At 56.3% G+C, this 22,818-nt stretch overlaps 1 protein-coding gene across 4 annotated transcripts; it reads left to right on the forward strand.

Moving 5' to 3' along the window:
• The first annotated feature begins 5,966 nt into the window (after positions 1–5,966).
• Positions 5,967–22,771, forward strand: DPF2 (double PHD fingers 2). 4 transcript variants are annotated; one of them, XM_068923745.1, is made up of 12 exons: positions 5,972–6,057; positions 10,923–11,083; positions 11,185–11,292; positions 11,543–11,706; positions 14,255–14,347; positions 14,890–14,968; positions 16,131–16,172; positions 18,392–18,529; positions 18,830–18,958; positions 19,215–19,327; positions 19,623–19,704; positions 20,320–22,771. In XM_068923745.1, the coding sequence occupies exons 1-12, from the start codon at positions 6,026–6,028 to the stop codon at positions 20,394–20,396; spliced, it is 1,218 nt and encodes a 405-aa protein (XP_068779846.1). In that variant the 5' UTR covers positions 5,972–6,025; the 3' UTR covers positions 20,397–22,771. The 4 variants fall into 4 exon arrangements, with proteins under 4 accessions (XP_068779848.1, XP_068779846.1, XP_068779849.1 ...); XM_068923746.1 differs by lacking the exon at positions 5,972–6,057 and adding an exon at positions 8,748–8,901; XM_068923747.1 differs by lacking the exon at positions 16,131–16,172 and having other exon boundaries at positions 5,967–6,057.
• The last annotated feature ends 47 nt before the right edge of the window (positions 22,772–22,818 follow it).

Raw genomic sequence — 22,818 nt, forward strand, 5'->3', positions numbered from 1 at the left:
TTAATGAGCTCTCATCTCCTCACTGCACAATGGTGTCTTGGCTCTCGTTTGTCGGGCCCATCTGTTTCTGCTGGGAGGCTCGGCCGAAAAGGAGGCGAAGGCGCTTGTGGGTGAGGTGCCTTGGGAGGCAGCGCGCTGCGAAAACTACACAGATTTTGGGGGTTGAACGACTCGTTTTGCCAATTTGTCTAGTCTGCAGGCTGCGAAACGAGTTTAAAACCGAGCCTAGTTCAGCCTGGAATACATCGGTATGGCTTTTCAGGCAGCCGGCGCATTTTGTTCCTGGTCGGTTTTATGCAGTTTTTTTGGTTCCACGGGGCCAGATGTTGATCTGGAACAAACCGATGTCGCTTCCTCGAGCCACGCTCGGCCGCCCGGCGGAGGGTCCGATCTGGCCTGGGTATTCCGACGCCGTTCCTTCTGGTTCGCGTTTTTCTGGCGCTGCGATGATATTTGCATCCCCGCGGTTCCTAACCGAGCGCTGGGGCCGTGCTATGCGCTGTGCAAACACCCAACAAAAGCCCGGCCGGGCTGAAAAGATCTCGAGCTGGGAGGAAAACGCCGCTGTGAATTGTGAAGCCAAAGGGGAAACCAGCCGGCTGCGCGGGAGCCGGTAAGAAAAATCACGTCCCGCAAAGACGGTTGCAGAGAAAGATTGATTTATACCAACAGGAGGGCAGTGACACCGCTTGTGTTTTGGCACTGCTTGTACACAACCTGCCAAATCCACAGCGTGGCGAGCGTCCGTCGACGTCAAGGACTGCAATCCCCCCCCACCCCGTTTTGGAGACGCCTAGGCAATTTAGAGCACCGTCTGTAACGATTTACCCGTGTGACAACTTGTTTTTCTCGGCGTGCTGGCTCAGCACGCGCGCGCCTGTCTTGTCTCTTTGTTTCACCAGCCTCGCTGTGTTTGCTAACATGCCGCAGCTGCTGCTGGGTCAAAGAGTTTGAAGGGAAAAATGCTGGAATGGAGAGTTTGGCTCTTTTGAGAGCGCCGTTTTTCTATGGCAGCCTGTAATCCTCATTTGTGGGGGGGTGTGACCATGGTGACAACAGGGTGGCACTTGTTTCCAAGGATTTCACCTTAGTCGGCACATCAAAGCGAAATACAGGGATTCCAGCCCCAGACTGAGGTGTTTGAGTTTGTCCCCCTCCCTCCAACTCCCACCCTTGCCTAATTAGTGCCAGAAGCAGCCGGAAAGGTGTGTCACCTCACAGGAAAGGCTCTGTTATCACAGAGAGTCACTAGGAGATTGGGGCAAAGATACCACCAGCAGCAATTTCCCCAGGTCATGGAAGCCTCTTTCGAAATAACATTGCGGAGCTAAGACGGTAAAAATCCCCTTCTGGCTGCTTTCGTCTTAAAAGCTGTTTGCTTTAGAAACGCTTGCTCCTTCCACTTGTTAATAAACGAGCGAGGAAAAGAATCCGGCATGTCAACCTCTCCAATTTGGCAAGCAAGCTGCGGTTACGCCACATCTGAGCCATGACCCAGCTAGTTTACTCTTCTGATGGCTCCCAGCTGCATCAGGGCAACAACTGGGACCATTTAAATTCGGCTCCTCACTGTCCTGTGCGGTCTCAGCACCGGGGATTTCTGCAGGTGATGCTCCCTTTCCTCCAGCGCCCTTCCACCGACAGCGCTCTGCTTAGAGCCGTCCCAAAAGCCTGGAAAAGACGGGAGAGGAGCTGGAGTTATGAGGGGAGAGAGGGAAAGGATGCTTTAACGGGCTACGTGGTTGCTTGCCCCCCGAAAACCTCGCTGGATCGCAGCGTTTTCAGTGATAAGGCAGCCAGCGCTGCACCTCGCTCCGCCACGGGCCGCTTCTCCCTGCTTTTGGGCTTTCCCCACTCTGGAGTTTCTGCGCCGCGACAAGAGCTTCCTGCTGCGTCCCGGCCCCTTCCTGGCAACCTGCCCCGTTGTTCGCCTGTGCGTTTGCCTCCCGGCTTAGTCACTCCTCAAATCGGAGATTTATGGAAATGAGCATTGCAAAACTATGTGCGTTTTGTTTTTTGGTTTTTTTAATATACTCATTCTAAGAAGTGTGAGTCATTCGGGCAGGAAAGTTACTGGTTCTCAGCTGTTCCCCGCTGCGACTCAGCCTGCGATTGCTGAACAACAGCCTTGCTTTTTCAGGAGATTTTAGCCAGAAAAAGTTAACAAAGGTCTCAAGAGTTTATTTCCAGCTCTGGCGCGGTGGGCAACAGGTTTACCGCAAGCTGAGGGTTTGCGATGTGAGGATCCGGCTCCTGGCCGGTGAGCTGTAGCGCAGAGCAGGGGTTGTCAGCTGACAGCAGCGAGCTGTAGCACAGAGCAGGGGTTGTCAGCTGACAGCAGCTTTACCCAGGCCTCAAAAACACTTCAGGTTATTCCTCGTCCAAAGGTTTCCGGGCAGCAGATGAGTTATATGATAAACTCGGGAACGCCCATGCTGGGTCTGCGCGTGTGTTTTGGCGCGTGGCCCTAGGGAATAAATCGGAGCGCTGGGCGATGCTGCCTTGTCGCGTGCTTGACCCCCAGTGTCACCGCCGTCACACCTGCATGAGCCGATGCATTGTGACCTTCCCATTAGCCCCAGTAACAGGGCAGTGATTTTATGTGCTGCCTTGTTTATCGCTCGGGCTCCTGAACAGCTGGTGAGGAAACAAAGCCACCTCGTGCATGCAAATTACGGCCGCCGAGGGATTAGGAAGAGGAGCGGGTCTGAGATGAAACACGGTCGCAGAGGGAGAGAACGCCTCAGCGCCGGCTGCGTCCCTGGCTCGTCGTATAACCTTGGACGTAGATGGAAAGCGACGTGGCTGGAAAACAGTTTCCTAGCGTGGAAAGGAGGAAAAAAAAACCCCAAAACCATCAAGAGGGGCTGCGTGGAAAGGGGAAACAGAAAGAAAAAGAGAAAAGAATTCACCTGGGTGGCGAGAGCCATCGGACAAGCCACGCTCTCCGCCCCGGGTAATAAACTTGAAGACCTTTGACTAACCTAGATTCAACAGAAGGGAAAAGATCTCAAAGATATAAGTTTGGGGAATACATTTCTAGGGAAAAGACGCTAGAAAGTTGGCCCTGGGGGGAGAGCTGTTCTGCTAACAACTGTTTCTCTGTAGCCAAAGAAGGCCTCGCGGTTCAGGTGGGATGAGGGAGGGGAGGAAGTGATGCGAAAGTATAGATTTCTGCACTGAAAATCATTTTGACCAAAAGCAGCGATTCCCTACAGATACTAGATAAATCACCCTACCGTTTGCCCCTGAAACGGCCGCTGGCTGGTTTTGAGACCTGCTGGCCCTGTGGCAGTGCATGCCGAAGCCACAGAAACACCTGCAGAGAATTTGTGTTACCTGGGGACAGAGAACTGGGCATCTTATCTGGAGGCCAAGCAGTCTGTGCAGCTCCCAAATTACGGCGTTTTCGGATTCCTGCCTAACCTCACTGTGCAAAAAATAAGAAAGAAAGCAAATGCGCCCGAGGGGGAAGAAAGTAAATTTAAGAGATGTGCTGTAGCCCTCCAGGCCGGCAAGTGGAAAGCGCCAGACGTACCAACAAGGGCACCTTCTCGCGAACAAATCTGCGGCGGCGGCGCCTGTTAAACGTGAGCCACAAATCTAATTTCCTGGGGGACGGAGAAGGGGAAGCTTTCCAGACAAAGAGCTAAATTGCGTGCTAGAGAAGGTGTCGGGCGGGGGGGAGGGTTGGACTGTAATGGAATTAAAAAACAAACAAACAACAACAAAAAAACAAAACACAGAGCAAAAACGTTGCTGCTGTCATCTTTCCAAGCGAAGGAGCCAAGAAAGCGTCAAGACGTTGCCGGGCGCAGCTGGGCTGCGGGGAAAAAAGCCACTCAAAATAAAGCAACGCGCTCTCACCCACTGAATTCTTTTTTACCCGGTAGAGTAAGAATTAGGCCCAAATCTCCTCACGGCGCTGCGTGTTCTGTCCCAGTCCCTTGCTGCAGCTGAGTAGCTCAGTTCTATTGCCGCGGCGTCCCACGAGGGCAGGGAATGACTACCCTGCAGCTGGGGGAACATAAGATAGATCAAGAGTTCGTTAATAAAGAAAACGCAGAGCCGACTAGCTATCGCACGGCTGTGCCCCGAACGGATGTGCTTAATGAGCATTAAGGTTGCTTATTCCGCTTTGAAAGCGCAGCCGGGGCGCAGTTTAATGATGGAGTTATTGCAGATTAACAAATAACCGTGCTTCGGCTGAGCTGCGATAACGGCAATTTATACCAGTAATTTACGACTAGACATTTTTCTCTTGCTGTCTGGCTTCAAATTCTCTTGCTATGATTTAAGCCCTGCCCATCTCGCTCCACCCCCGTTAGGCACAAATAAATTGGGTCCGTTCTTCACAACCCATTTATTCAAAGGTCACGGGTCTCCGCTAAGTTTTTCCTCAAAATTTTTCCTCGAGGCAACTCTGCTTCTTTCGCCTTTCATTGCGGACTGCGTTTTCTCCGTAAGGGAATTATGATGGAGCTGCTTAAAGCATGGTAAATCCACCCCTCCCAATTACCGTGCAGCAAATTGCTCATGCAGCCGTGCCTTCTGGCTCCGATTCATCGCACCTCGCTGCAGGCATCCAGCTGCTGTGCTTTAATTCAGGAGCATGGTCACCTCAGGCTTTTTGTCAAAGGAAAAAAAAAAAAAACAGACATAAGATGCTGCAGACACAGGAGATCTGAGTCACCCTCAGCAGGTGACTTATTGACTGCAACGGTCTGCAGTGATGATGGTCCTGGTGTAAAACCTGACCCCAGACTGATCAAAGCCTCTCTCCTTGCCTTATCGCTCCAGTTATTTATTTATTATTTACAAATATTCACAGCTTAATACTTCCCATCCCTTTCTCTTTGCGTTCCCAGACAGGAACGAAGCCATTTAACCTGCGAATGCCCCAAAACGGTGGTTTTCCTCGAGGTGCCCAACTGCATCCGAGGGAGCTCAGAGCAGTTTAGGGAAGCGTGTGCACGGCCGAGGCAGCGGTCATCTGTTCGTGCAGGGCAGAGATCAGTCTGCTGTTCAGCAAATCCCTCCCAATCCTATTTGCTCATTTTTTACATCACTTATATGTCTTCTTGCTTCATCGTTCACCTTTTCCCCTTACCTACCTCTTTTTTTTCCTCTTTTCTACCCTTATTTTACTCTCCCATCCTTTTATGCCTCTCCACCTCCATCCTTCCATCTTCCCTTCATTCGTCTCCCTCATCCTGCACCATTTGCCTCGTGGTCTTTCTCTGGCGCCCTCCCTCACCCCTATTACTCTCTTATCCCTCATTTCATCCTCCCCAGCTCTTCATCCTTCCTCCTAGTATCCATCATCCTCCCCAGGCCTCTACACCCCATCCAAATAGCCTTTATCCCTTCCCGCTGCCCCTGCTCCTTCTTCTCCTCCCCCATTTCCATCACTCACACCTGATTTTCCCTTCTTTTTCCTTCACCTTTTCTATCATTCACACCTGTTTTCCCTCACCCTTGGCTTTGACTCTTCCATTTTACCTCAGCCCTCCACCCCCTCCCTCACTCTGCCTCCCCGCTACCCTTCATCCTCCTCTCCATCAGCCCTTCCCTTCCTTCACCCTCACCCCTACCGCTTTCCAGCTCCGTCCCTCGGCTCTTCCCCGTCCCCGCTTCGCTCTTCCCCCTCACCCCTCCGTCTCCTTCCCGCCTTTCCCCCTCGTTCCTCCATTTTCCCTCCTCGTCCTCGCGCCTCCCCCCTCAGCCCTTTCCCGCCTTTTCCCCCGCGCATGCGCCAAGGCCCCGCCCTGCCACCCAGCGCTTGACGCATGCGCAAAGCAGCGCAACCAGCCGCGCCAGCCCTTGCCTTCAGCGCATGCGCCGGCGCGGGGGAGGCGAGACTGCGCATGCCCGCGCGGCCGCGGCCGCCGTCCCCGCCTTTCTGCGCAGGCGCCGAGCGGCGGCTCCCCCCCACCCCGTGCTCACGCCTCCTCCCCCGCCCCGCCCGGCCCCTCCTTCGGCGCATGCGCGCTGGGCGGCGCAGGGCCCAGGCGGCGGAGGGAAGATGGCGGCGGTGGTACAGAATGTAGTCAAGCTGTGAGTGGCTCCCTTTCCCCCCCCCCCGCGGGGGGGGGCAGAATGGTTCGGCCCGGCCGGGGCGCGGGACGCGGGACGCGGGGCGCTGCCCTCGCCGCGGGCGAGTCCAAGTGACCGGAACCGGGGGGGGGGCAGAAGCGGCGGGGGGGGGGGCGAGGCGGCCGGTCTCGTTGTTGGGGGCGAAGTTTCCTCGGTGGCGGAAGGCGAGAGCGGCCGGGGTCGGCGGCCGGGGGGCGCCGCGCAGGGCCCGGGGCCGGGGGAGGCTCCGCTGAAGGGCCCTGGGTTCCCCCATAGGGTCCTGTGGGGGGAGAACACCTATATGGCCCTGTGAGGGGGTCCTATAGAGCGGTGGGGGTGGGGGATCCCCTCATATGGCCCTGTGAGGGGGTCCTATAGAGCGGTGGGGGTCTGAAACCCCCTATATGATGCTGTGAGGTGGTCCTATATAGAGCTGTGGGGGTGGGGTCCCCCCCATAAGGTCCTGTGAGAGGGTCCCATAGAGCGGTGGGGGTCTGGATCCCCCTATATGGCCCTATGAGGGGGTCCTATATAGAGTTATGGGGGTGAGGTTCCTCCCATATGGTCTTGCGAGGGGGTCCTATAGAGCTGTGGGGGTTTGGATCCCCCTATATGATGCTGTGAGGAGGTCCTCTATAGTGCCGTGGGGGCCTGGATCCCCCATAAGGTCCTGTGAGGGGGTCCTATAGAGTGGTGGGGGTGGGGTTCCCCTATAAGGTCCTGTGAGGGGGTTCTATAGAGCTGTGGGGGCCTGGATCCCCCTATATGGCCCTATGAGGGGGTCCTATAGAAAGGTGAGGGTCTGGATCCCCCTACGTGCTGCTGCGAGGAGGTCCTCTATAGTGCCATAGGGGCCTGGATCCCCTTATATGGTCCTGTGAGGGGGTCCTATAGAGCGGTGGGGGTCTAAATTCCCCTATATGATGCTGTGAGGTGGTCCTATATAGAGCTGTGGGGGTGGGGTTCCCCCCATAAGGTCCTGTGAGAGGGTCCCATAGAGCGGTGGGGGTCTGGATCCCCCTATATGGCCCTATGAGGGGGTCCTATATAGAGTTATAGGGGTGGGGTTCCCCCCATATGGTCTTGCGAGGGGGTCCTATAGAGCTGTGGGGGTCTGGATCACCCTATATGATCCTATGAGGGGGTCCTATAGAGCGGTGGGGGTCTGGATCCCCCTATGTGCTGCTGCGAGGGGATCCTCTATAGTGCCATGGGGCCTGGATCCCCCTATGTGGCCCTGTGAGGGGTTCCTATAGAGCGGTGGGGGTCTGGATCCCCCTACGTGGCCCTGTGAGGGGGTCCTATATAGAGCTATGGGGGTGGGATTCCCCCCATATGGTGCTATGAGGAAGTCCCGCAGAGCAGTAGGGGGTCTGGATCCCCCTATAGGATTCTGTGAGCGGGTCCTATATAGAGCTGTAGGGGTAGGGTTCCCCCCATATGGTCTTGCAAGAGGGTCCTACAGAGCGGCGAGGGTCTGGATCCTCCTATATGGTCCTGTGAGGAGGTGCTATATAGTGCCGTGGGCATCTCAATCCCCCCATAAGGTCCTGTGAGGTGATCCTATAGAGCAGTGGGGGTGGGGGTCCTTCCCTATACAGTCCTATGAGGCGGTCCTGTAGGACCCAGGGAATGGAGATCCCCCCTATATGGCCCTACGAGGGGTCGTATAGAGCGGTGGGGGTCTGGATCCCCCCTGTATGCTCCAGTGGGGGGGTTCTATAGAGCTCAGGGGCTAGGGGTCCATCTCCCCCTATAATGGAGGACCTATAGAGCTGTGGGGGGGAGTATCATCCTACATGGCCCTAGGAGGGGGCCTATGGAGCCTAGGAGTAAGGGTCCTGCCCAGTATAGCCCTGTGAGGGGACCCTTATAGAGCCCGGGCGGTGGGTGTCGCTGCCCCCACACAGCCCTCTAAGAGGGGCCCTTTAGGAGTGCTTATTTCTATATGGTGCTGTGAAGAGACCCTATAGAGGGTGGGGGGGAGTCCCCTTATATGGCCCTGTGAGGGGGGCTCTATAGAGCCCTGGGCCTGGGGCTCCCTCTATATGGCTTCATAAAGGGGAGGGGGGGCCTATAAAGCTTGGGGGGGGCCTGCCCCTATATAGCCGTCTGAAAGGGGCCATATAGAGCCCTTGAAGGGTATAGAGCCCTCCACTATACGGCACTGCGAGGGTGGAGGTTTTAAACCCCCCTGGGGTGGCCCAGGCAGGCCCTATACTGCCCCCCCCCAAAAAAAAAAAGCTGCTTAAAAGATGCCCTATGTCACCTCAAGGTTACATATATATTAAAGTTACATATATATTTTTTTTTCCGCTTTTTTTTCCCCCCCACGGGAAGGAGCAGGTTTCGCCCCCTGCTCAGTGCAGCTTCCGCCCTTCTTTCCCTCTCCGGAAAAAACCCTCTCGGTTTCCCCCGAAGCGAAGCGACGACGCGGCCGGAGCTGCCGCCACCTCCCGCTTCAACCCGAAGCTTTTCCGGCCCGAATCTCTCTCTTTTTTTTTTTTTTATTTTTCTTTCCCCCCCCTTGAAAACCTTCTCGGCCGACGCTCAAAAACTTGGCAGCTGTTGAGCCGGGTTTTTCCGGCGTTTCCCGGGAGCCGTCGCCTCCACGCTCGCTTTCGCTCCGACGCCTCGATTCCCGGCGGGGTCTTTTGTAATAAACCCGGCGACGTCTTCTCTCCTGGCCGTCCAAAATCCGTTAAAAAGAGACATTTCGGAGCAGCGTTTCGACCGTTAGCAAAGGCGAAACGGCCCGGAAACGAACCGCGGCTTGCCGACGGGGCGCCGACTCCCTCTCGGGGCCCGTATGGACGCAGGCGAGAGGTAGGAGCATCCTTTCCGCTCTTTTCCCCGGCGGTTTTTTAACGAAAACGCGCGAAACTGCCAGGCTCCTTTCCGCGGTGATCCACTTTCCTGGAAGCTGCGCTTAAGGGCGCTTAAAATTTGCTGAGTAGCAGCAGTTCGGCGTCGTATACGGGTAAGAGCCGGAAAAAGTCTCTAGGGAGCAATAATCCCGTTTGTCGAACCCATTTATCTGTTTCCTGGCATAAGAAGCGTTTCTCCTGCTCCGGTAAAACATAAACTCTTCCTAATACCTTTAATGGCATTTTTTTTTTTTTTGCATTTAGAGAAAACCGCAGCGGTTTTTCTCCTTGGCAGAGTCTGCCCCTTTTTTTTTTTTTTTAAACATAAAGTTTGCTTGGCAGCAGTTATTTCGCGGGGCATCGGCGACTGTCCTAAACTCGCTGGGAAGGAAATCTCTGCTCGCAGCTTCCCGCCGGAAGAGCACTTAAAAAACCCTTTTTATGGCACCTTTCCAGCCACCAAATCCCGCTCTCGGGCTCCGGAGAGCTTGAACTAACTTCGCAAATTGAACAAATTTAATAGTGCTCAATTCCTCGCTTTCCAGCACTGGGGAGACGCGTGTTGATTTACCGCTAAAAATAACGGCCGGGTGATTGTTTCGAAGCGTCGATCCTTCCCTCCCTTTTTTTTTTCCCCTGAATTTTGAGATCTTTTGGGCTGCCGAACCGCTTCTGCTTACGTATTATCGGCCTCAAAGAGGCCGAATCTTTCTTTTCCCCTCTATAATCCTCCTATTTGCGGGAATGAATTCGGGATGTTACAGGAAAGTTGCAGGAGATTATAGATGTTACAGGGATGTTACAGGAGAGCTGCCCGGTGTTGGCTGTTCGGGTGGCAAGCGAGCTTTTTGGAGAAAATTGAAAGCTCAGGGAGGGATTCGCCTCCCCAAACTTCAGGAATTTTAACGGTCGCCTTCATCCGAGTCCGGCCTTTGGGCTCCCTCTGCCGTCGCCGGAGAGAAAAAGCCGTCTGGGAACTTTCTCGGCTCCTTTCTCACCGCTAGGACGCCTCTTCCCTTGGGAAACGGCCGCCGTGATATCGGATGCTACTTTTCGGGGAGCTCGGAGCCAGGCCTGGATGTTTTTCTCTTGGGATCAGGCCACAAAAAAGGTGCCGGCAGCGGTTTCCGGGTCTGAGCAGCCAGCAAAGGGAAGGGATTTGCCTGCCGGGATGTCTTTCTCCTGCCGGACTTCCCGGATTTCTTTAAAAGCGCCTTCTCCCAGGCAATCCCCGTGCCGGGACCGTTTTCTACGATGACGCTTTTTAAACGCAGCGTCTCGTTTGTCCGTCAGAGCTTTGGAGGACGCGGATCCGGAAGGAAACGGGGCGGCAGGATCCTTTTTTGCATCCAATTTGCATTTACCAATATTTTTCTTATTTTCGGACAGGTACTCTGGCTGTTAGCCATCCTGTTTTTATTTTTAGCTCGCCTCTCTGCGCACCGAAAGAGAAGTTGTTGCGTCCGACCTTTACCTGTGCTGGAAAAAAAAAACCCACCGAGAAACGATTTCGCCCCGTCTCCGTTTCCCCTAAAAACCTTCCTTTCCTTTTTATCCAGTGCGATATTTCGCACACCGCGCTTGCTTCCGCGTAGACGGCGATCCCGGCTCCCACCCATCTTTTGGCTCGTTCCTTCGAACCCTCGCCGGATACGTTTATCCCTTGTGGATTCATCCCCGATGCCTTTTCCCCCCGCACCCCAACCGGCGGGTGGAACTGGATTTCGTTTCCTCCTCGAGGATTTGCCTATCGGAGCTGTTTCGACCCGGCCACGTATTTTAACAGGGTCCCGGTAGGGCGTTTTATCTGCCGAGCGAGGAGCAGCTCGATTCGGAGCCCGAAACGGGACCCGACGCTTTCCCGCAGGAAACGCGTTTAAAGCCGTCGCGTCTCCGGCCGAGCCGACGGTTTTCCGCGCGGCGTTCCTCCCCGACGAGCCGGCTTAGCTGACGCCGACTCTGTCTTTTCTTGCCCGGCAGCCTCGGGGAGCAGTACTACAGGGACGCCATGGAGCAGTGCCACAACTACAACGCCCGGCTGTGCGCCGAGCGCAGCGTCCGCCTGCCCTTCCTGGACTCGCAGACCGGCGTGGCCCAGAGCAACTGCTACATCTGGATGGAGAAGCGGCACCGAGGCCCCGGTACGGCAGGATGGAGCCGGCTCCGCTCGGCGACGGAGGGCGGCTCCGCCTCGTCTCGGCGAAAAACCCCAAATGTTTTCCCCTCTGCCTCTTTTCCAAAGGTTTAGCCGCCGGGCAGCTTTACTCCTACCCCGCTCGCCGCTGGCGGAAAAAACGCCGCGCTCATCCTCCGGAGGACCCGCGACTCTCCTTCCCATCTATTAAACCAGGTAAATCCTTCCCGTTCCCGCTTTCTAGCTGTGGCCGGGGTCTTTTTCCTGGCTTTCTTCCGTCCCGTGCTCCAGATGGAGCTGACTGCTGCCAGAGAAGCTGCTTAACGTCAGCGAGGGTCGATAACCGCGTTCGCCCGACCCTTTGCTGTGGGAGGGCGGCTTGGAAACTCGGGTGGGTAAGATCCGAGGTCCGGGAGCGCCGCCAGGCTCCGCTGAACCTCTCTTTCCCTCCGCTCTGCTCCCGCAGACACCGATCAGACGCTGAAGAAGGAAGGGTTGATCTCTCAGGACGGCAGCAGCCTGGAGGCCCTGCTGCGGACCGACCCGCTGGAGAAACGCGCCCTGCCGGACCCACGCCTCGACGACGACAGCCTGGGCGAGTTCCCCGTCGCCAACAGCCGGGCCCGGAAGGTACGGCAGAGAGAGGGGTTTTGCCGACGGGAGCTTCACGGTAAAACGCGTGCGTCCCTCCCCTCTCCGCCCCTTCCTCTTTTCCCGCTCCTTCTTGTGTCTCTCTTCCGGCAGCGGGACGTGGGGATGGATTTAGCGGGGAGAGACGATGGCCCCGGAGAGCGGGAGGCCAGGGCGTTCCTCTCCTTGCGTCGATACAACCCGGTTAGAAACGCCCTCAAACTTCACGATGGGAATTCCCGGCTCCGGGGCTCAGCCGAGGTCTCCAGCACCTTGGGGAAGCGAGAGATGGAGATGGAGTTTGGTTTTCTCTCCCCAACGCTTCTCCTTCCAGGAGCTGGGCCGTGCCCCGTGCGACTTCCAGATGGCTTCGGACGAGCCTCGTTTTTCCCGTCTTGGGCAATATCGCAAAGTTTCCCGCTGCCCTTTTCTTCCCTCCTCTCTTCCTCACTGCTCTTTGGCTTCCTAAGTCTATACAAGCTCCGAGCCGTCTTGTCAAACCAGAGTCTTTATTCCCAATTGTACTCTGAAGCTTTTTTCTATTAACAAATCTATTTAAAAGGAAAGGTTTTTAGCTGTTGCCGAGTTGAGCCAAGCCGCTCGTCTAAGCGCTGTCTTTTCCCAGGAGCCCTTTGAAGATAAAGCTCTGAAAGAGCAGGCAGGGAGACGGGTTTTGAAACCAAGAGAAAGGAAGAAGCTTCCTAGGAGAGCCGAGGCCAAGAATTTAGCCAGATTACGAACGACGGATTGCTTTTCACATAGCTAATGCAATTCAGGCTTGCTGTAATTAATGATAACCGGTTTTGGAAAGGATTTCAGACCTCGCTCTTTGACCGTAACAGATCAGGAATTTGGGCCGCTCTGCTGCTGATTCGGCCTCTGCGTGTCGCGGTTCGCTCACGCTGGGTGTTTAATCCCGGGCGAACGGTGTTTTTGAAGAAGTGCTTTAGGATTTTAAGCGCGCTTGACTGCAGCGAAGTCGTTCGGGCCAGTTTTATGCTCTGCCACGACCCTTCCCTGGTCCTTCAGCAGCCCGAGATGGTCTCTCTCCTCTCCGGGTTGCTTTTTTTCCCCGAGTTGTTTTTGCCTCTGGCAGAAACCCACTAATTTTGGCTACAGTTTGCTCCCCTGTTTACGGGTCCAGTTTCAGTTGGCAGCCGTTTAATCCCTGCCTGGTGCGAAAAGGCTTTTCACGCGGCCGCTAATGACGCTCGGCTCTGGTTTGATGGAGAAACAAATGAGTCGGGGAGAGAAGGGACAACAGATTTGGGTTGTTTGAGCCAAATCTCCGGGATCTTTGGTAAAAAGGGACTCTGATCTTCCTCCTTTCCCCGCTGCCTAAACAGCTCGGGTCCAGCAGCCCTTATGTACCCAGATTTGGCACAATTCAGAAGCTCCTTTTCTTTAGAAACCCAGGTGCTGCTGAGGCCCGGAGCTGGATTAAGCGTTATCCGAGACAGAACGGAGTGAAAACCTTCCAGCCCTCTCCGGTTTAAGCTTTGCTTCTGCGATCAGGGCTGGGATTTTATCATCTCCCCCTTTTCCTTTTCTGTAAAGCCTTTCACCTTCAGAAACACCCCGTGGGCACAAGCTCCGGGTCGGAAATCATTGGCTTAGCGGATCAAAGGCCGGCTTGGTATGGATTAGACTCGATCCGGGCTGGAAGAGGACGTTCCGGGTCACGGAGGCCTTTTTTTTTCTGTTGAGATGGGTTGTTTTTCCCAGCACTTTCTTGCCTATGGCCCCGTTTTTGCTTTTTTTTTTTTCCCTTCCCTGGAGCGGTTTTAGATAGAAACGTGATTTCAGGCCAGGTCGTTTCGACACTCGGGCGCGTGGAAGGGTAAATCCCAGGAGAGGCGTCAGAGCGCCCATTTGCCAGAGCAGGCTGGAAAACGGCCTCCGCTTCCCGCCCCAAACAGCTGCAGTTTAGCAGCGCTCCCCCGACCCAGATCGAAGCGCAGGGCAGAGTGAGGTGCGATAGGGTGGTACGTTTTTGCAAAAAACATATTTTTCCTCTTCCCGGGCGTTTCTGCAGTGCTCTTCAGCGTGACGAGTTTTTCCAGTCCTCATCCTTCTTGATTACCGTTGCTTCAAGCATCTGCACGCCTTGCTGGACCCTTCTGCGACTTGCCGTATGAGGAGATACCCTCAGGAGATCCATTTAAGTTACTTTCCTGCAGCTCTCCTGGAAAAAATCCTCCGGGAAAGCAGCCGCCTCCTCTACTTCCGCCTGGGAAAGACGGTGAATTAACGTGCCCCAGCGACGAGTCGAGTTGGGGCGAGCGCCTTAACCTTATCCGGGGACCAGACTTCCCTGGGGTTGGAGAAGAAGATGCGTCAGATCCCCTTTCCCTCCCCAAAATGTCCTGTCCTTCCTCCTCCTCGCGTTATACAGGTTGGAAACGGATGCGGCCGCCGGCAGGCGGCCCGAGGCTGCGCTAATGCATCTTCGTCCTCCCTTCATGTGCTTTTTTTCCCCCCTTTCCCTTCATCTGTGCCAAGGTTTTGCCTGCAATAACCCTTCCTGTTTTATTTTTTTCTTCCCTAGCGGATTCTTGAGCCGGACGACTTCTTGGATGATTTGGATGACGAAGACTACGAAGAAGATACGCCGAAGCGGAGAGGGAAGGGGAAAGCCAAGGTAAGGGCAGATCGCCGGGCGGGCCGCCGCACTGCGCTCCGTCTCGTCAGGCCTCGGTGCTGGTTTTGTGACGATTCCTCCCAAAACGGAGGCAAATCCTGATGCCTTCGCTAAAATGCATCTGCGTCGAACCGAATTGCCAAGCCAGCGCAGCGGCTAGCGCGGCTTGGCTAACGAACGAGAGAGAGAGTGTGGAGGTGTCTTCCCAACCCACTCGTCTCTTGCCGGAGATCCCTCTCGCGGATCTGCCCCTTCCCGAAGGGAATCACAGGTGCTTTCGGAGCGAAACGCTCCGGGAGAGACCCGCTGATGATCCCGAACGGTTCAGGCGACGCGATCCTGAACAGTTCGGGCAATATTCGGCGTTTCCTTCTCCCTCTGAGCGCCGTCCGCGGCCGTTTCGTGCTGTACCCGCTAAGGGGCAGTGTTGGATCGCGCTTTTTCTGCTGCTGAGTCGCTCCGGCATCCTCGGAGCAGCCTTTGGACCGCGGCGGTTTGCCCACTGCTTGGCTAAACCTTTGCTTTCCCTCCCTGCTCCCCAGGGCAAAGGTGTCGGAGGGGCTCGCAAGAAACTGGACGCGGCCATTTTAGAAGACCGGGATAAACCATACGCTTGCGACAGTGAGTATGAAAGTTTAAACCCTTCCGAAAAAGGGAGCGTTAAGCCTCCAGGGAGGGAGGAGGGTGTTTTCTGGACCCCTCGGACTCGCAGTCCTGCCCCGATGCTTGACAGTCGCTTGTGTTTTCCATGGGGAAACGTGGTCCTCTCTCCCACCGCCAGCGCTATTTCAGCTGAGCGAAGGGGTGCGCGGCCCCGCGTTTGCCGCGCGGCGTTTCCAGCCCTGCGCGTAGCGGTCGGAAAGGCGGAAAAACCTGATTTTTGTCCTCGTTTCCAACTGCCCCTTCTGCAAATCTGCAGGTTGAACGCGGCCCCCTCGGCTCCCTCTGCCGCGCGGCGCGTTTCACAAGCCGCGATTCCTCCCCGTCCCCTCCTGGCTGCCGAGAGCCTGCTCTCCATTTACATCCCGGCCTCCGGGACGCGGGGAGCTTTATCCGGAGCAGGCGGAAAGATCTGATATCCCACCGCGCCTCCGGCCGCTTGGGAGCCCCTCGAGGCAAATTTTACCCTTTCCCAGAGGAGAAAACAGCTCCAGGCCGGCGTGAGATGGAGGACGCAGCTCGGGGCCGTGCCGGATGCTGCCGCCGCTCCTCCCTATTCCCCGGGATTTTCCCGGCGGCGGTTGCACCGGCACGGCTCCGTCCCGCGCGTTGCTCCTCCTGCTCTCGATAAAACCCCCTTTAAGGGGTTTATTTTCGAGGCTCTGCCTTCCCGGCCTGCTGCTGGCACGAGGCCTGGTTTCCCCACGGTTAGATGCCGTGGCTTCCTCCCTTCCCCCCCCCCCCCCACCTTCCTCCTCCTCCTCCTCGCCGCCAAAATCGGGCGAGAGGCGGGGGAACCAACCCCATTCGACAGAGACGGTCGAGAAAAACGGGCAGCCGAGGCTCTAAAACGACTTTTCTCTCTTCTTCCTCCTGTCCTGTCGGAGCTGACGCTGGTTTCTTCTGAAAAAACCCCCCCAAAGTCGCTGTGTTTTTTTTTTCCTTCCTCCTCTATTATTTTTTTTTGTTTTTTTCCTTCCCTTCCCTTATTTTTTCTCCTCGTTTCCGGAGTCCCTCTGCTGTCTGTCGCCTGGCACGGGTGCGTTGAGTGCGATCTACTGTGTGCGGTGACTGTGGTTCGTTTTTTTTTTTTTTTTCTCACGACTCTCTTTCTGTGTTTCAGATAGTTACAAACAAAAGCATACCTTGAAACCTCCTGACCGAGGTAGTCCGCTCTCTGTCTGCTTTTATTTTTCTCCCCTCCCTGCCCCTCGTTTGTTTGTTTTTCTCCCTTTTATATTTCCTCCTGCCTCTGCTCTGCCTGAAAACGTTCGTTTTTGAAACCTCGCCGGGGAGGGAGGGAGGGAGAAAGGGCAGGGAAGGAGGCAAAGGGCGCAAAAAAGCCGCCGAACCGACGTCAAAGCCGACCTCGCCGCGGCCGCCTTTGCCGGCCCAGCGGCCTCTTTAAAAAGACTTTTCGGAAAACAAAGTTTAATCCTCGCGTCGCGGGGAGGGGGAAAATCGGCAGAAGCGGCAGGGGGACGGACTCGGGAAAACGCGCCGGCGTTTCCATGACGCCCCTTCGCTCCCAAACCCGGCGCGTTCGGGACCTGCCTCCTCCGAAACGCCACTTTTTCCCACCTCAGGGCCATTCCCCCCCCCCCAAAACACCCTTTTTTCGTTAAAACCGCTCCAGGTTAGCCGTGAATAAACACACAGGCTCGAGCCCGGCGACGGATCTCCTCCGCGGGGCGACTCCGAGCGGGGTGGGGGGGAAAAATCTCTTTAAACCCCTTGGGGTGTCATGATGACAGGGGACACGGCGGGGAAAAAATCACTTCCCAAAGCGATGCTCTCCGCAAAGCAGCCGGCAGAAAAATCCTCGGAATAAGATTAGGATTCGGGCCGAGCCGAGAAGCGCCGGCGGCATCCGTTGCGCCCCAAAACTTGCAGACACCGAACTTTTTCCCCCCTCTGGCCCGGGGACGAAGTCGCGGCGCGGCAGCTTTGTTGCAGCCGCGTTGGTCCGTAAAGAGGCGGAAAAGCCGCCGTTTGCTGCTTTTTCCCTGCTTTTTTTCACGCTTTGAATCCCGATCGCAGCCCAGCTGGGCCGGGAAGCGCGATGCCTCTTTTTTTTCCCCCGGTTTTGGAGCAAATAGACGGGATTTTAGGGCTGACGAAGTTTCTCTGTGCTTCAGGCGACGGAGAAAGCTCTGGGAGCATTAGGGAAAAACTCCGGGCGGTCTCCAAGCCCCGAAATCTTTTCCTAAAACCGTTTCCCATCCCCGCGGCATCTCGACTTGCCCAGGGCCCTTGAGACGCGGAAAGATGATGGGAAAACGCCATTTCCGACGCCTCCTGCTGTAGGACCTCATTTTGCCCCCCCAAAACCCCTCCGGCTCTTCCCGGGGAGGGCGGATTTGGCCCCGATCCCTGTTCTCGCTGCCCCGGTCGGAGCCTGAGTCCCTCCTGCCGGGCTTTTCCCCTCCTTTCCAGCCCCCTTTTCCCCCACGGTAGGAGCGGGTTGGGTTCAGCTTCATGTCCCCCCCCGCCATCTGCATTTACACGGCACGAGAAGAGCTATAATTTCCCGGCAAAACGAGCTCTTAAATCGGTACGTAAACGGGCTTTCGGAGCGGTTTACGGCTCCTCGCGCTCGCTCGAAGGTGAAAACCTGACTTCTCCCGCAGGGATCGGAGCTTTTGCCTCCGATCCGGCCGGGAATTGGGAAAAACGGGCGCTGCTGGGGGTATCCAGCACCTCTCCGCAGGCAGCGGCTCCGGCCCGGGAGCCCTCCGGGAGGAACGAAGCAGGTCGGAGGAGCTGAGCCTCGGGCAAGCGGATTCGTTTCCCGAATTTGCTCGGCGCGGCGGCTTGCCCCCGTCAGGCTCCCCAGTTTTTAAGCCAAAAACCCATTTTCCCCTTAATGCACGTCGATGCCCTCCGTTTTTACCCCGTTGGGAGTAAAAACAGCCGTTTTGGGAGCTGGCCGGCTCCCGTTTCGGGTGGGAGATGCCTCCCGATAGCTTTTTGACCCGATTTTCCCGGGACGGTTTTGTCCCTTGGATCGATTCCCACGTTTTTTCCCCCCAGCCTCCTTCCTTGCTGCTTTCCGCTTCCCCGAGGGAAGCAGAGGGACGGCCGCGGTTTAACGTGCTTCCGCCGTTAGGACCCGCTCGCGCCTCCCGGCTCCGGCGGGATCGGCCGCCTGCGGAAAAACATCTTTATGGGTTTTTTTTTTGTTTTGTTTTGGCTTTTTATTTTTCCTTTTGCGGGGAGAAGGGAGGAACCGGCCCGACTTCTCGGATCCCGGCCCGGGGTTTGCCCTATAGCGCGGGAACCGGCGCCGCGGGCTGGGAGCCGAGTTTGGGAGTGGGTCGCCGGCGCCTTTCCGGCTGCTCCAACCTCTTTTCTGATGGTTTTTCTTTTTTTTTTTTTCCGCAGTCTGCGGGAAGCGTTACAAGAACCGGCCGGGCCTGAGTTACCACTACGCTCACTCCCACCTGGCCGAGGAGGAAGGAGACGACAAGGACGACTCGCAGCCCCCGACGCCCGTCTCGCAGAGGTCGGAGGAGCAGAAATGTAAGCGGCCCTCCCGCGTTTTTCCTCCCGCTTTCCCGGCGCGCCGCCGTTTTTCCCCAGCTCGGGAACGGCCGGAGAGGACGGCGAAGTCTTCAAATCTGCGGGAAACCGCCTCTGCCTCCCGTCCCCGCGTTTCCCTTTTGAGCTCGCCGGCGACTCCGACCTTACCGCAGAGGGACGCTCCGGCCGGCCGCCCTTGGAAAAAGCGGATTTCTCTCCTTCCCCTCTGCCAAAATCCGTTCCCCTCTCCGGCGCCTCGGGCCCGTGCCTCGCTCCTAACCCTGCTTCCGCTTTTCCCAGCCAAGAAAGGCCCCGACGGCTTAGCCTTGCCCAACAACTACTGCGACTTCTGCCTGGGCGACTCCAAAATCAACAAGAAGACGGGGCAGCCCGAAGAGCTGGTCTCGTGCTCCGACTGCGGCCGATCGGGTAAGAAGCCGCTCCGACGGCCAAGCCGTGGCCGGCCCTTTCCTGCCCTCTTCTTCCCGCTGGGAAAAACCGACCGTTTTTAGGTAGCTCGAACGCCTGGCTTTATTTTTCCTTCTTGCTTCCCTTCCTTTGCCCTTACGCCTTTCCTCCGGCGGCCCGAGGGCTTCCTCGGCGGCGGATTTCCCTTTCCGCCTTCTCCCCCGGCTCTTTTCCGACTCCGGAGACGTTTCATTTCTGCCTCTTTCCCGCTTCGCAGGCCACCCCTCGTGCCTGCAGTTCACGCCGGTCATGATGGCAGCCGTGAAGACGTACCGCTGGCAGTGCATCGAGTGCAAGTGCTGCAACATCTGCGGCACCTCCGAGAACGACGTGAGTATCCCGCCTCCTTCGCCGCGTCCCTCGGGAACGCTCCGCGGAGGCGGCCCGGGTGCCAACGGAAGGACAAACGGCGCCGGATCCCTTTTCCGGCTGGTTTTTGGAGAACCGTTTTCTGACTTTTAACCAGCCGGAGGATCCCGGCGAAGCCTTTCCCGGTGGTCGTAACGAGGGCGAAGGCAGTTTTCCTGCTTTTCCCGGTCCGCCTTTGGAAAACGGGGTCGAATCATCGGAATTTTCTCTCCTTTTTTTTGTCTTTTTCTCCCCCACCTCGCCGCCGTCGGCTTAGGACCAGCTGCTCTTCTGCGACGACTGCGACCGCGGCTATCACATGTACTGCCTCACTCCCCCCATGTCCGAGCCGCCGGAAGGTAAGAGCCTCATCCGATGTGAATCCCTCCCGGCTTTTCCCGCCTTTCGAGCAGGATTTCCCCCGAGCCCTCAGCTTTTAGCAGCAAGACCGACCCACTTTTGGGCCCAAATTGAGCCTGATTTAAGAGTTTAAAAAAAAAAAAACAGGATCGATCTCTCTGCCTCAAGCTCTTGGGCTGTTCCCGTCCTCCGCGCTTATTCCTCCGTCGGAGCAGACGGAGAAATAAAGAGTTTTAGGATCGCCAAAAAGGGCAACGACGGCCCCCGCGTCCAGAAACGCTTCCGCCTCGGCCTCGGGGGAGCCGAGACGGAGGCACCTGGAAATCCTTTGTGCTGACTCACGGTGTCAAAGCAAAAATCCCTTTTTTAATTAAAAAAAAAAAAAAACAACCCCAAAATCCCAAAGACGCCGCGAACGGCCGAACGAATCCGACCGGCTCCTTGGCCTCCGATCTCCTCTGTTAATTTTAAACCATCTCTGGCTCTAACGAGCCCATGGAGCGGGACGGGGAAAAGGTTGGAGCATCCTGGCCCGGACCGCTTCGTTCTCCAGCCTCGTCCGTCCCCGTTTGCTCCCGATCCGTTGCCGATTTTCCGCTTTTTTTTTTTTGCAGGGAGCTGGAGCTGCCACTTGTGTCTGGACCTACTGAAGGAAAAAGCCTCCATTTACCAGAACCAGAATTCCTCTTGATCCGGCTCCGCTCGGCGGGGGAAAGAAAAAAAAAAAAGAAAGGAGTTCTCCGCTACCTACAGGGCTCTGTTACTATATATTTTCTCTTTTTTTTGCTTTTTTTTTAAAACCTTTCCTGTGTTTTTTGGTTGTTTTTTTTTATTATTATTATTTTGGGAGGGCGGGAAAAGGGTTTTTCGGGTTTTTTTCTTTTTTTTTTTTTTCCGTGCGCGCGCGTGCTCATTTCTCTCCTTCACGAAGCAGATCCGAGTCCGGGAAGTTCGTTTTTTCCCCCCTCCCTCCCTCCACCTCTCCTAGCGCGAAGCCGAAAATCCGCTCCGGGCTGTGCGACGCCGTACCCGTGCCGTCGGGCGGAAAAACGATGCCGGCTGATTCCCGATGAGCCGCCGCCGCCGAGTCGGATTCGCCCTTCCGGAGCTGCCGGAGGGGGAAAACGCACCTCTTCGGCCTCCCCGTCCTCCCGCCGGGAGAGAGACGCTCCCGCACTCCGGCTTCGCCGCTGCTCCGAGCGGAGGGGAAAAAAAAAACGCGGGAAAAGGAAAAAACAGAAGCAGCCGGACCCCGAATCCGCTCCGACGGCCTCGTCTCGGATTCCTCGAGCAGATGAGACCTTTATTCTTTTCCATTTTAATTTTTTTCGGGAGCGGGTTATTTTTCGTTGCTTTTTTTTTTTATTCCCCCCCACCCGATTGCCGGAGAAACGGCCTCCGCCGCGGGCTGGAGCGCCGGCTCCGCGGAGGACGCTCGCCCCGCATCCGTACGGATCCCCGCCTAGACGAGGCCTTAGCTCCCACCCTCCTGCTCCGGCCAGCGCCCAATCCCAAAACGGGGGGAAAAACCTGCTCTCCCGGTTTTTTCCCTGCTCTCTCTGAAGCGGGAGACGCCGTTTTGATACGCCGGCTCTCGCCCGCTGTCCCGGAGTCGCACCGGGTTCAAATCCGGCGTTTCCCGTCCTTCCGGAGCTGGGACCGCCGTCACCCCTCGCTCGGAAACCACCACGGTGGAAAATTCGGGGCCGAAAAGGAGCTTTTCACCTCTTTTTTGGCGCAGAGGACGAGGAGAAGCTTTCGACGCTGGCTGCTCCGGCTCCTTGGATCCGGCGGCGATGCTTCCGGGACGGATACGCGGGATGAGTTTGGGGGTTTTAGCTTTAGGTTTTTTTTTTTTTTGGACAGCCCTCGGAGAGGCCGGAGGCGCCCGTCCGAGCGGGGACGGCGCCGTCGGCTTTTGGTGACGTAAACGTGCCTGGTTTTTTTCCTAAATCCACTTCGAAACCTACCTCCGACCCCCCCCGCCCTTTCCGACATCCCGCCTCGGGGGAAAGGGATGAGCCCGGAGACGAGCCGGCGATTCGGGAAGCCTCTGTGCGAGCCACCCGGTGGGATCGGATCCGAAAACAGCTCGAAGGTGCCAAGAACGCCGTAAAAACGCCATTAACGGTCAAAAATGCTGATTATGGCTCAAAACTGGATAGGAGGGATGTGAAAGCGGCTGCTGCCTGGGATTTTTTGTTGCTCCGCCTCCGGCTTTTCCTCTCCTTTTCCGCCTCCGCACGAGCGACCTGGTGGGACTGGGATCCGGTGACGGCTCAAAAACACCGATAACGGTCAAAAATGCTGATAATGGCTCCAAAAAACGCCCCTAACAGCTCAGAAACGCTGATTACGGCTCAAAACCGCCACTGCCCGGGAGTCTGGATGCGGAAACAGCAGCTGCCCGGGCTCTGCCGCTCCGGCTTTTCCTCTCCATCTCCGCGTGAGCGACTGGACCGGATGCGGCGATGCCTCCACAACGCTGATGACGGCCCCAAAACGTCGCTAATGGCTCAAAAAACGGTTATTATGGCTCAAAAACGCCACTGAACGAGGGGCGCAAAAGCAGCGGCCACCCGGGCTCGACCGAGAGGGAAATTTAGGGATTTTTTTTGCTCCTCCAACTCCGCCTTTTCCTCTCCTTTTCCATCTCCGCGCGAACGACCTGGCGCGACCGGATCCGGTAACAGCCCCAAAAAGGTCGCTAACGGCCCCAAAACCACCAATAACAACTCAAAACCACCAATAATGGCTCAAAAAGGCCGAGAAGGGCTCAAATCAGAGGGGAATTTAAGGGATTTTGACTCTCTGGGTTTTCCTCTCCTTTCCTGCTTCCGAGTGCTCGATTTAGAGGGAAATTTAAGGAATTTAGGGGCTGGCGAAGCCCCTTCCCCCCCGCCCCCCGCCGCCCCGCCACCCCCTTCTCCCCCTGCCGAGCTTCACATGTGTGTCTTATCCCGCCTGCCCCGGGGGAAAAAAAAGGAAAAAAAGGAAAAAAAAATAGTAATACCACGACACCAAAACGGCTTGTTTTCATAATAAAAAGGAAAAAAAAAAAAAAAAGCAAGCGCATGGGGCTGTGGCTTTGTGAGGTGGGGGGATATGTGGCT

The sequence above is a fragment of the Struthio camelus genome, chromosome 35 (assembly GCF_040807025.1).
Source record: "Struthio camelus isolate bStrCam1 chromosome 35, bStrCam1.hap1, whole genome shotgun sequence".
NCBI lineage: Eukaryota > Metazoa > Chordata > Aves > Struthioniformes > Struthionidae > Struthio > Struthio camelus.